Consider the following 12,122-nt stretch of genomic DNA (forward strand, 5'->3'; position numbering starts at 1 on the left):
AAACATTTTATCAAATGATTTGACACATCTGCATTGATCTGTTCTAATTTCCAGAGGTATGTCTCTCTCCTCCATCTCATTTTGACTTTTTCCATTCATCCAGAATCAACCCTTTTTTCCAGTTACATTTAATTCAAAAGCCATGACTGCCTCTTCTCTGTATTGGTTCATTTTTGTTTCTAAATACCTTTTCCTCTTGCTCCCTAACTCATAAGCACAGTAACTCTGGTAAATACTACTTAAGAGTGCTGAACAGAGAAGGAAGAATGCACAGAAGTGAGAAAAATTGTGTGGTAAGATTATCTGTCCTTGTGCAGAGGCTTTGCAATCCACTGCAAGGCAATGGTAAACCCAGAATTTGGGTGCAATGTGAAGGCCAGTGGCCTGGATGCAGCAGAAAACTAGAAATTCAGTGGTGGAAAAGCTGGAGGTCTGGCTCAGCAAAGAGCCCAGGAAAACAGATACTGCAATACTAAATGCACTGGAGTTAGTGTGTCCTGTATCACTTAATGACCAAGTTAAAAACTCCAGTGGTACTTTGGTCTTTAGTATAAACACCTTACTTGGTAAACCTCACCTTTCACCTTTACCTACCTTTGGGAAACATAGTTATACCTCCTCCCAAAAATTCACCTTCTTGCCAAATAGCCTGAATGCCATTATTTGTTTACTGACAAGTTTTCAGAACTTGTTCTCCCCATACGTGAACAAAACACTTCCATTAGTGCAAAGGAGGAGCCATCTATTCACAACAGGGATATTTGCATGTGCAATGTTTGAGGAGCTGATGAAGGAGCCAGATTCTGGGAAAAGTGTCTCTCCAATCCCAATCTCAATCTCCGTTTCCTGTTGAGGGATCATGCCTCTGAAAATGAAATGCCTCTGAATGCTCATAGCAAACACTTCTGCAACTCTCTTTGGAAATCTTCCCCTGCTGTTCTCTTTTTCTGTGTCTTGTCAACACCCTCTTCTCACAAACAGCGGCTTCCCATCTGAGCCGATTTCTGAACACAGTGTCGGTAACAGGACAGAGACAGAACCACCAGCATAAAGAGGGGGTAAAAAATAATATGCAAGTGCCCAGTGACTATCATTTGAAGTCTTGGATTTTCCACAATAAAAAGGAAAGTAAATAAAACAGAAGTGAGCAAGCAGCACTTCATGTGAAGGACCGAAGCGCTTTAAATCTACTGTATCTCAGCTCACATTCTCAAGTAATGATGCTCAGAATTAGTCCAGTTCCCTTTCACACTGTTCTAAACTTGTCCTCACCCATGCTATCTACATTTCCTCTTTGTCTCCTCCTTCACAGATCAAGAAGAGAGAAGACCTCAAGCAACAGCAATGACAGAGTCAGTGGTGACACAAATTGGCTAAGGAAGGCTGGCAAAGCTTACTTCCAACACTTCTGGCCTAGCACCTAAAACTTTCACATAACCACAAAGCATTGAAAATAAACTCAGCCCCACCAGCCCACCAACACAGGCAGCCTAGCCCTGGGCCTGGATGTGAGCTCTGCCAGGGACATGACTGTTCTACCATAGTCCTATCTCACCAAGGGGCACCACAGCTAGGAGTGGGTCCTCAGGCTACAGCTATGCTAGTAAACTAACAGTGCCAGGGCATGGGCCTGAGCGTTAGACTACAGTCATCTGTACTGTTAAACGGTTAAAAAAAAGTTCCTGGCACACTTTTGGTCCAGGCCTACTAGCACTCTCCCAAACAATTCCCAGGCACAGTGCCAGAGTTAGGGTGGGTCAAGGACCATTCCCAACCAGCAGTTTGAATGTGGCCATCCTGCTTTGAGACATTGAGTTCAATGCTACAAGACAGGGCCAGATCATGCCAGTTGGCCTCTGGGCAGGGAGCTGAACCCCCGCACTGTTTTGTTTACTACATCTGTAGCCTATGTCTCTTGCTTAACAGTACAGTCCATTAACTGCTGATCAGATCCAACACAATCAGATAAACCTTAGCCTCCATGCCTTCTCCTCTTTGACCTACATATGAAATAATCCACAGCCCACTGACATATATCTACATCAGGCTTGTCTACTGTTCCCACAACAACATGGATTTGGTTTAAGAATCAGATTTCAGAATCTAAAACATTTTACTGGGTCAAAAGTTTTACAACCTCCTGTTATTGCCCCTTCAAACAAAGTGAAAGGGGCTTCTTTAGCCACCCAGTGATGAGGTTAAGAGCAAATGGCTCCCTGCAAGGTGATGAATTCAAAGCAGTTGTCAGATTAGACAGAGTCCCATGGGACCAGAGACTTTGCTGTGTAGCTAAAACCCACCCACCTAGCTGTGATAAGAACTCACTAAAGTGCAGAATTCTTATCAGCAATCTGTCCTCAAACCAGGGCCCTCTACCAATTACAGAGGCCACTCTCAACATCACACACCTCCTCTCACTGTCAGCTTCCTCAGCCTCCAAAATCCCTGAAATGCAGTCATTCATGTTTTCCTCTGTCTTTCCTAACATATTTCCCTCATGTATGCTATGATGGGTCATTCAAGTTACCCCAACTGTAGTAAGATGCCCTGAGCAGCATTAGGCAAAACTTTCAAAACAAAAGTGTTAATACTGAAGTGATTTACTGTAGGTAAACAAATGCATAAGCAGATGTAGATGATGTCTTTAGGCCTTTTTAAGCCTAGGCCCTTTCTATCACATACAAAAGTAGCCAATATCTGACAGCCATCCAGCATTTCCAATGTTAAATGAGTCTCACAAGTTCAAAGCTGTTTCTTAATGAATTGCAGTCCACATGACAAGGACAAGCATCACTCCTTGGTGGCAAGCTCAGCAGTGAGGGTCACCAGCATAAAGGACTGTATTAGCCTCTCTTTAAAAGTGGTCCTCTCAGAAGACAACTGAGTTGTATCGGCAGGGTAACCTTTCAGCAACCAATAGTTGCACCAGGGCAAGATGTATTAGCAGAAAGAAGGTGGGTTTGGCATTACTGGTAGTGTCACTGGTTCACAACAAACTCAGCAAGCCGATTTGTGCAAGTCAAGCTCGTAGCCCAGTCACATCCAATTGCACACCCAGAACAGAGAGCCAAGCACTTCCTAACATATGCTCTAAGGAGTCCTGAAAATTTTGGCTGTAACTGTTAGACACTGACAACTAAATAACTGATAAATCCACAGGGAAAATATGATCAGCACTCTGCATGCTTGCTCTTTTCTTCACTGAAAGTGTATTTCTGGGCCAACTGAACGATGACTAGCTTCTGAGGTTTTTAATGAATAAAAGGCAGCGCTTCTCAAAAGAGATGTGTCCTCATTTAACATAAGCTCAGTGGTTTGGGAACCAACAAATTAACCTGTTGGCACCTAACAAGAACAGACCACAAGCAAAACCAGAAGTATAAAAACAAAGGTCAGGTCGAGACTGATCAAAAAATTTGCTCCATGAATCACATGATGTCAGAGGAGTTGCAAAAAGGTGTTGTTTGCATGGCTGATATGCTTCTATAAAAATAATTTCTGCATGATAGCGATGAGATTCACCCAATAGTCCTTTCATGAACATAAAGATTCCTTTAACTCAGTTCCACAGTCCCATCAGCTGAGTAACCGGCCTAAACTTTACATAATCAAGGAAATCTATTGCCTTCTCTGCAGCTCAGAATGATACATGACATTAAACTGCAGCTGTTCCTTGAACTGTAGGAAGTCACATTGCCCAGCAGTTCATGACAAGACCCTGTGCTAGCTGCTTTGGGCAAGAAAGCAGGTGGGCTTTTAGACATATGCATCATGAAGCCCAGAATGGTCAATACCTGTCTTTCTGTCATCAGGTTTTCAGGGACCTATCAGAGCTCCCATTCGGCTTTGGGCAATCACTATCTTATGGTTTGACATACAGCTATCAGCTGTGTAAGTAGTGGGTTATAACTTTAAGGAGGAGGGCTCATTAGGAAGTGGGAAAGAACTGTTTTCTCCTCACAGGGCTGTTTTCCCTAACTCTCATCTTGAGATCTGCAGTTCAAAGGGAGCTGAGGCCTCATCAAATGAGTGGCTTCTACAGAGGGTTGAAGGAGGGTATAGTTAGCAGTCAGGCATTTTGGTCAAGGCAAGCGCCATAAGGTTCTCTCCCAGTACAGTTGCAGACTGGCCAGTTCTGAAAGTCCATTGCAACTTGACTTAATCACACATGCAGGAGGCAGGGCTAAAGCTTTAATTGGGCTTTGCAAGGCTAGGCAATCAAACAAAAGTTTTCATCTGCAACAACATTTAAGTCCAAGATTTTGCTCAGGTCTTAGCCACACTGCTGGTGCAACCCCAAGTCCAAGCCCCAATTTGTGATCCAGCAGGGAAAAGGAGAAGTTAAATGTAGCATTCATTCTGTGCATGGGAGATGGCTTTGCCTGAATTGCATTGCTCCACAATGAAGCCTCTGTAGCTGATTGAGAAATGACATTGTTGCAGATTTCAAATCTTTTTCTTGCCCCTAGCTGTTAAAGGCTGAGAATGCTGCAGTCATTCCCACTACTAAATGGGAACTCTTCCAAGTAGATAAGAAACATGTTAAGATAGCGATGCTTCCATTCTATCCTTTTAAAAAGATGAGACTGGTTGCTTCAGCACAAGTTGAAAACAGAATGTAAAATATTGAGAGAGAAATGAAAAGAGACAAAAGGGGGAGATGGGTGGAAGCCACCTCAACATCCGAGGAAGAAACAGCACTCATCCTACATAACAACTCCAATCCCTACTTTTTAGCTCCCTAATCCAAACAGCCTTCACGCACTCTGAAACAGCACCACCTTACTGATTGCACTAATCAAAGGATCATCTGTCAATTCAGGGCCTTTAACGGAAATACTGTTATGTAAATATGGATTGTGTCCCATCACAATACAAAGAGGATGGGAATAAGCAGCAGCACTAATGAACTACACATTCTTTCATGTCATCCAAAGCACAAAACAAAAGGTCCTGGCTGAAAGGTGGCTGCAAAGGAACCTTGCTATGTAGTCAGAGAAACTGGGAGAGATATCCATTCAGGACAACATCAAAGATTTGATTCACAGGCCAGATTTCTGTAATTCTGAAAACTGCTATTCACAAATGAAAAATATTTACAAACTAGCTGAGCCCACAGAATATCTTTCAATTTGCTAACTTCAAGTGTATCTCAAACAAGGAGATGAAGTGCAGAAGATTTTAAAGTCTTTACCACAGGAAAGGCCTGGTCCAACAAGATCTGAGAGGTCAAAGAGAGTGTCTGCAAAGCTTCTGCCCTTCTCCTTTGTAGCTAAATCCTAATTTAGTGCGAGAAAACTGATGTTTACTGTAGTGTCTGCAGATAATAAAGGCCTAGCGGATAAGCAGATATATGTGGGTCAACAGCACTTTCTCTGTCAGCAACCAGTATACACTGTCATTGCACAGTGCACCTAAAACTCATACAACTCTGAGGCCTTTAATGAGGAAAAAAAACATTCCAGGCTGAGAACCCAGTTGAGACTAGAAACAAAAACAACAGAAAAGGGATTCTACAGCTGAAAAGAACAGGGAAATTCACACACAGCCCCTTATATTTCCTTGCAAGTGCCAGAAGAAAACAATAGGCAGGCAACAGAAGTAAGTTATTTCTCGAAAGCTTCATCTGTCACAAACTCATCTGCCTGCAGGCAAACACTACACTCAGGAGATCCTGCTTTTTCAAGCTTGAGATACCCCCTCAGAGTGGGATGCTGCTGGAAGTGCTAGCACCTGAACAGAGGAAAGCTGGCCTGAAGACACATTGCTCTCTTCCCCATGAAGAAAGGTTCAGTGCTGCCCTTCCAGGATACATCTCAGAAGTCTGAAGACTAGACTGCTCCCCTAAATCCTCTATTCAGACACCTAGACGCTATCACTAGTATGAGTAATGAGTTGTCCTCAAATATAGCTACAGACTCAGGCAACCCTTTTCTAAGGCTGCTGCAATATGGTAATTGGGTTGTATAAACCGGAGTATCATGCACAAAGAATTTGAAGTTATCCATTCCCTCACTCAGCAGTGCCTTGTACTTATGTTTTGAGCACTACAGTTCAAGAAAAATACAGATTGATTAGACAATCCAGATAATAGCACAAGAACTATCAGAAATAAAATTAAATAGTTTGTGAGAAAAAAAGTTAAATAATTTGGTAATTTAGTCTAGACTGAAGTGAAATGTGATAACAGCCATCAACTACTTAAAGGATTGATGCAAAGAGAAAGAGATATCTCTGTGTCCACTGCAAAAAGGCAGATGAGACATTAAGATAGGCATCAAGAAAACGTTTCTAATGATAAGGACAGCTAAACACCAGGATAAACCACCTATGCATCAGGAACAACCCTTCTTGCAGATCAGAAGGTGATGTGATGATCTCTCAAGATCCTCTCCAGGACTATTTTTCATGATTCTATGATATGAGGTAAACTGTGGAATCATACTTCCCACCCCTTAAAGGCCTGGTGCAAATGTTATGTGATTTGGGGAGTGGAAAAGTAATAAAACCATCTGAAACTTTCTCTCTCCCTGTACTTAGGGACAAACAATCTCTCTCAATGGGTATCAGTCTGCCTTCCACTAAAATCAGCCAGAAATTGTTTCCCTGTATTCAGCTATGCACGTAGCAATTCACTGAAATCATTTTTGCTGTCTGTGATGCTTGCTTCCCGTTTTGATCCACATACCCTCTCCCACCAAAGCTTAGTCTCTCTTTTACACTCACCCAGCTGCTGAACTGCTATTGCAAGAGAGATTTGTTGCAGAGGCACCAGTGTGGCGCTGGGAAAGCACAGGGCAGCCGCTCTCGCCCTCCCCCAGAGATCATGACACATGTTCAGACAACAACTGGCATCCCTGAACTGAGAGGGAGGGACAAATGGCAAAAGGGCTGATTGATCATCTCCCTACAATTGAGGGGAGGGAGAAATGCAGAGCCAGAGTCAGGTCAAATACCTTATTCTGAAGGATGCAAAAAGACCAAAGTTGGCCTGAGATAAAGGATAACAAGGATCAGATGCACGCTAAGCTTGAATGAGCCAAGGGAAGCAAGAGAAAGGAGGTTTCATTCTTACCTGTGCGGCTGTAAACTGCTGAAACTGGATAAGGGATTGTTGTTGTGCATATTCTGTTAGAGAGCAAAAATAACTAAAGATCTGCCTTCGTATGAAAAAAAAAAGAAAAAAAAGTCTGCTGCGCTCCTCTACACCTTTGATTGTAAAGCCTTGCTGCAAAAGGCATGGGCTAGTCACCCAATTTTCCAAATAAGAGATTATGGTCATCAGACAAATCTAAGTGCAGAGGAGACCCCTGGAATTCTGTATCCTCAAGCTCTGCTTCTGAAACTGGGCTCTGCAGACCACAGGTGGTCCAAATGGAAATAGCCAGTGGTCCAGCAAATCACACTCTCTAGGTGTTATGTCTCAGTGAAAAGTTTGACAGAAAGTATGCAAGCTGGTTAGCAAGAAAATCTGAGAATCCCATTAGCTCTCTGCTCCTAAGACTTTGGGAAGTTTTGCCTTAGACCATACTCGCTTTTGCATTCCAGTCTCTGCTCTGGAGGGAGGGGGAGATGCTATTACTTGCTGGCATTTCAGAAACAAGTAAAAACTATAAGGATCCCTCTGTCTTCAATACATGTGGAAGTACAAATTAATATTAATGGCATTCAGCATGCTCTGGAAAATGACTACCATAGGAGTCAATGGAAACTTCCAAAGGCATGAAATAAGTCTCTTCAGGGGAGAGAGAAAAGAGATACTTCATTATATCCTTTTGCCCCCACAATAACCTTTTAATTTATAACAATATTATGATCAAGCTCCTCTGCTACAAGAAACCGTTAACTCCACTGATATCCCTGAAGCTTCACTGATTTACACCAGCTGAAGATTTCCTCTTTCTGAGCCTAAAGACAAATAAATATTTTCAAAGCCTTTGCTTTGTTTTGCTTTGCTTTTGTTTTCCACTTCTGTTCCACTTCCTATATCCAGACTGTCTTCTTCACATTCTCCCTTTGTATCCAGAGCAGAAGAACCTTTTCATCTATTTGCATTTCAGCCCATAGCAGCTGATTTTGCCCTACCCTTATTCAGTCTGAAAGGAAAGCAAAAATTCTTTTAGCAACACTACCAACCCCAAACTTTCAAGAGTCACAACACAAGCCCCTAAAATCTCACAAGCATTTATTAGCTATGCTAGTGTTATATTTTCAAACTTTGCTTTACAAACACAAGGGCTACAAACTTGCCCCCTTAAAATAAAAGCTGTGATGCTCCTAAACTTACAAATATCAGAAACCAGGCTTTTAAGAAAAAAATGTCCCGTAGTGTAAGACTCCACTGTAGAAAATCTTGACTGCAGGCAACAGTCACAACTGACTATAGGTGAGCACATGTGAGTGATTGACTGAAACAATAGAACAGCAAAACTAATTTAGATTTCTTCAGAGTAAATTTCCTTTTCCAACTCCTTCCTCTCTCCAATTGCTCTTTTCGCTGCCTCATAATAAAGAAACATTACCCAAACCATATGGCCCACCTTCCAAAATCATAGTTTATCTGCATCTACTGAGCGTGAAACAGGCAGAGAACAGGGCAGGACAGGAAACCACACCTCACAGCTGAGACAAATGGTCTGTTTGCTTGTCTATCTGAGCATCAGAAACCTAATCTTGGATGCAAACAAGATTGTGAAGTATGAAAGAAAAAGGGCCCTCATGCTTATCATATTTCAAGATGGGTGGAGTACAAAATCCTGAGATACTAGATCAATTACAACTACAAAGCAAGCAAGAAAAGGTAGCAGAACATAAATATTTTGAGTCTGTAGGATGTGGGCTAAATTATCTGATGGCACATGTCCTAACGTATCATATTTATATGCATGATAAATTAGAAGAAGATTTCTAATCTTCATATAAAAATAAAGGATGGCATAATATTCAAAACTAAAAATAATCATGGTACAATTACTCATCCAACATGATACCTGACTGATAAGAACAGTTTTCAGGCCTGCACAGAACACATAGCAATTGCTAAAGCTAACAGAATATCCTGTCATTCTGATATTAAAATTTACAAGTTGGTGGTTTGTCTTTGGAAAGATAAAAGAGCCACATACATATACCAAGCAGAACACAGTTCGGTGGTATATACTTGCAATTACCTGACCAAGTTGTGGGAGCTGCTTCTGCAGGTTAGAGCCAAATGTCCAGTGAAATTACAGAGAGCAACATCAGCCCCAGAGCAAAAGCTATGCATGTCTGTCAAGAAGGAGCGGTTTCAGGGCCTATCGCTACGGTTCAATATTGAACCCTATCAATAGGTGTGGAATTCGACAGGCATCCCTGCCGCTCCATCTTGAGATGGATCCATGTCAATAGCCTTCGATGCCTACCAAGAGCAAGCTGGGCTCGAGCGCAAAAGCCATAGATGCCTGTCGAGAGCGAGAGGTATCGATGGCGCTCGGCAGGGATCCATATCTTCAGCTACCGATACCTATGGAGACCTAGTGCTATCAATCCCTAGGAGTAGGTATGGAAAGGGACGGGCCTCAGTGCCTCTCGAGATCGAGAGGGAGCGATGCATACCGAGGGGCATGGCTAGCTATGGATGTCGAGCCCGAGCAATACGGATGGAAATCAATATTCATCGAGGCCTGCGGCTATCAAAAACGGTCAATGTCGATAGGCAGCGATGACTCCTGAGAGCACCTCTGTCCTGCACAGAGGAACGGCACAGTCTTTTCTCCACTGCAGTCAAAATGGCTTGCACAACATATAGAAATATGATCAGTTTTACACTATATAATTCACACTATAAAAAAAACTAACATCGCACAACCATGTTTGAGTGTTAACTGGGTATGTTCCCCAGAAAGTGTAGTCGTTCACATTTAATTTGCAGTGGGGTAAATGCTACTCACACAGAACATGAGAAAATAAGAAAAAGATCCATGGGGCAGAAGCAACAGTGCCTACACAATAATGTCAAAGCACTGGGAAAAACAAACCAATTGGAGGAAAGTGGACTTTTTTTGTTGGGCTGAAGCAGATTTGAGAATACAGGATCCTAGTGCAACAGCATTATTTCTATTAGTGTCACAAGGCAAAACTTTTGCTCTATAACCACCTGTAATTCCAGCAACTACATAGATCATATAATCCTAGCAGGTAAAAATGTGAAAAGCTTGTTATGTCATGTGTCCAGGGGTGTGAGGCTGGGCAGAATTCTATCCTTTGTACAGTTTTGTTGTAAGGTAATGAGCTATTGCCTTCCACCAAGTTTATGCAGAAAGTATTTCTCACTTGAAATTTAACTTTTAAAAATTTCATCCCACTACTGCTCTATTTACCCTCACATACTGCCATAGACCCTTATTCTCCTTTTTCCTTGATGATAACACCATTCAACAATTTGAATCCAGTTGTACAGAGATACTGTCCATAAAAACTAGGTCAACAGTTTAAGAAACTTATTATTTAGGATGACACATGAACATGCAACACATGCTTAAATTTAAGCCTACGTTTGAATGCTCTTATAAAAATAGGCCTAGAGATGGGAGAGATCTATCATATTGCCCATCCCTCAATACTTTATTCAAACCTAACTGCCAAAACTCAGACTCTATAGGGGGATAAAACTGCATCCTAAGAGCCAATCACTCAAGATAATATTATAGCCATTCTATACCTAGTAGCTAGTAAGGAAGCAGCTGTGCAGGCCTCCAACAGCATGCAGTGCTGTCTTGAGAACGCAGCCAAGTGCACTCTGTCCTTGTCTTCTCCTGCCATCACCTAAGGCATATTACTCACTACTGCTCTCAGGAAAACTGCCAAGTTAATGAGTCCATACATAAAAGATTTGTTTGCTAATACAAGAAAATCCCATTAGTAATACCATAAATGCATTTAGCTATAGGAACTGAAGCTAAAAATAAATGCAGTTTGAATCTGCATTCCAGCCTGCAGTTGACAAAATCTCAAATTCAGTACTTAGGACAGAGGAGTTTTGAGAAGGATCTTTTTTTGTTGTTTTGCCTATAGGGTGGGGCAGTTTTGCAGCCTGCAGCTTTTTTAAGCATCTCCTTACACTGAAACAGAATCTTAGTTTTAAATGAAGCTAACTGACACTTTAATTGGAAGCTTTCAGAAATTACAGGCTTTCTGTGTTCAACTATTCGAGAGAGAAAAGGAGGATTTAAGTAGAGACTACTTCACAAAGCAGCCACGTCCTTTTCATTTATCTTTTATGCTAGACAGTTTGCCACTTGGGTGATTCTGAAAAACACTGAAGACAACCCGAATTTAAAAAACAAACAAACAAAAAACCTTGCCCGAAAGACAAGTCAAAAAGGGTTCAGGGTCTAAGCCATTTAGATGAAACGAAGGTTTAGTACTTATCTAGCAAAACACCAGAAAGAATTTCTGCCCTGTCCAATCTTTTAGAAATCTCTGCAGAGACTTCCCTTGCTTTGATTCTTGATCTCCATGTGATCAAATAGTTTATTCTTCTTCTTTTTTATGGTATATCTGTTATCTAGTAACTTTTACTGCAGGCTCTTCTAGTTATTTGCAGGAGAGTGGTGGTACGCTGATGAATTCCACATCTAGAGTCCACATAGGAAAAAGGAAACATCCAGATGGAGTCTAACTTCTGAGCTAGTCCGTGGATAATTTCAGAGGGCGGGTATAATTGCCTCCACATGCACCGACACACCCTGCCCCATCACATGTTTACGTTTATCGCTGAAGCAGAACACAGAGGGTATTTATTTATAAACGACAGGCAGCAGGAGCAGAGCTTCCAACCGGGCGCCGCAGAAACTTCTAAGCAGCCACGAGCGGGACGCGGCGCTCCGAAGAGGAGACGCGCTGGGGGCGCCGCCGCCGGCGCGCAGCGGAGAGGCGCCCGCGTGTTCCCCCGCCGCGCGGGAGGGAAAAGCCGCTGCTGGCGGCCGCGCTCTTCCCGGAGCGGAGCCCGCTCGCGCCTCCACACGCGCACCGCCGCCGCGGGCATCCCCCGCGGCCGAAAATCCCCTCGGCGGCGCGGGCCCGGCCCCGGGCACTTCCCGCAAGTTGCGCCAAGCGCTGCCGCGCCGCCAGGGCGCCCTCGC

The 12,122-nt window shown here is 42.7% G+C and overlaps 1 protein-coding gene across 1 annotated transcript in view; it reads right to left on the minus strand.

Annotated features, from left to right (window-relative positions):
- Positions 1-12,122, minus strand: part of PREX1 (phosphatidylinositol-3,4,5-trisphosphate dependent Rac exchange factor 1) — a 191,926-nt gene that overhangs the window by 171,452 nt on the left and 8,352 nt on the right. The window contains exon 2 of the mRNA XM_026054773.1: positions 7,076-7,128. Coding sequence (XP_025910558.1) covers positions 7,076-7,128 — 53 coding nt within the window. The remainder of the gene's footprint in view (positions 1-7,075; positions 7,129-12,122) is intronic.

The sequence above is a fragment of the Apteryx rowi genome, unplaced genomic scaffold (genome assembly GCF_003343035.1).
Source record: "Apteryx rowi isolate R43461 unplaced genomic scaffold, aptRow1 scaffold_0, whole genome shotgun sequence".
Classification (NCBI taxonomy): domain Eukaryota; kingdom Metazoa; phylum Chordata; class Aves; order Apterygiformes; family Apterygidae; genus Apteryx; species Apteryx rowi.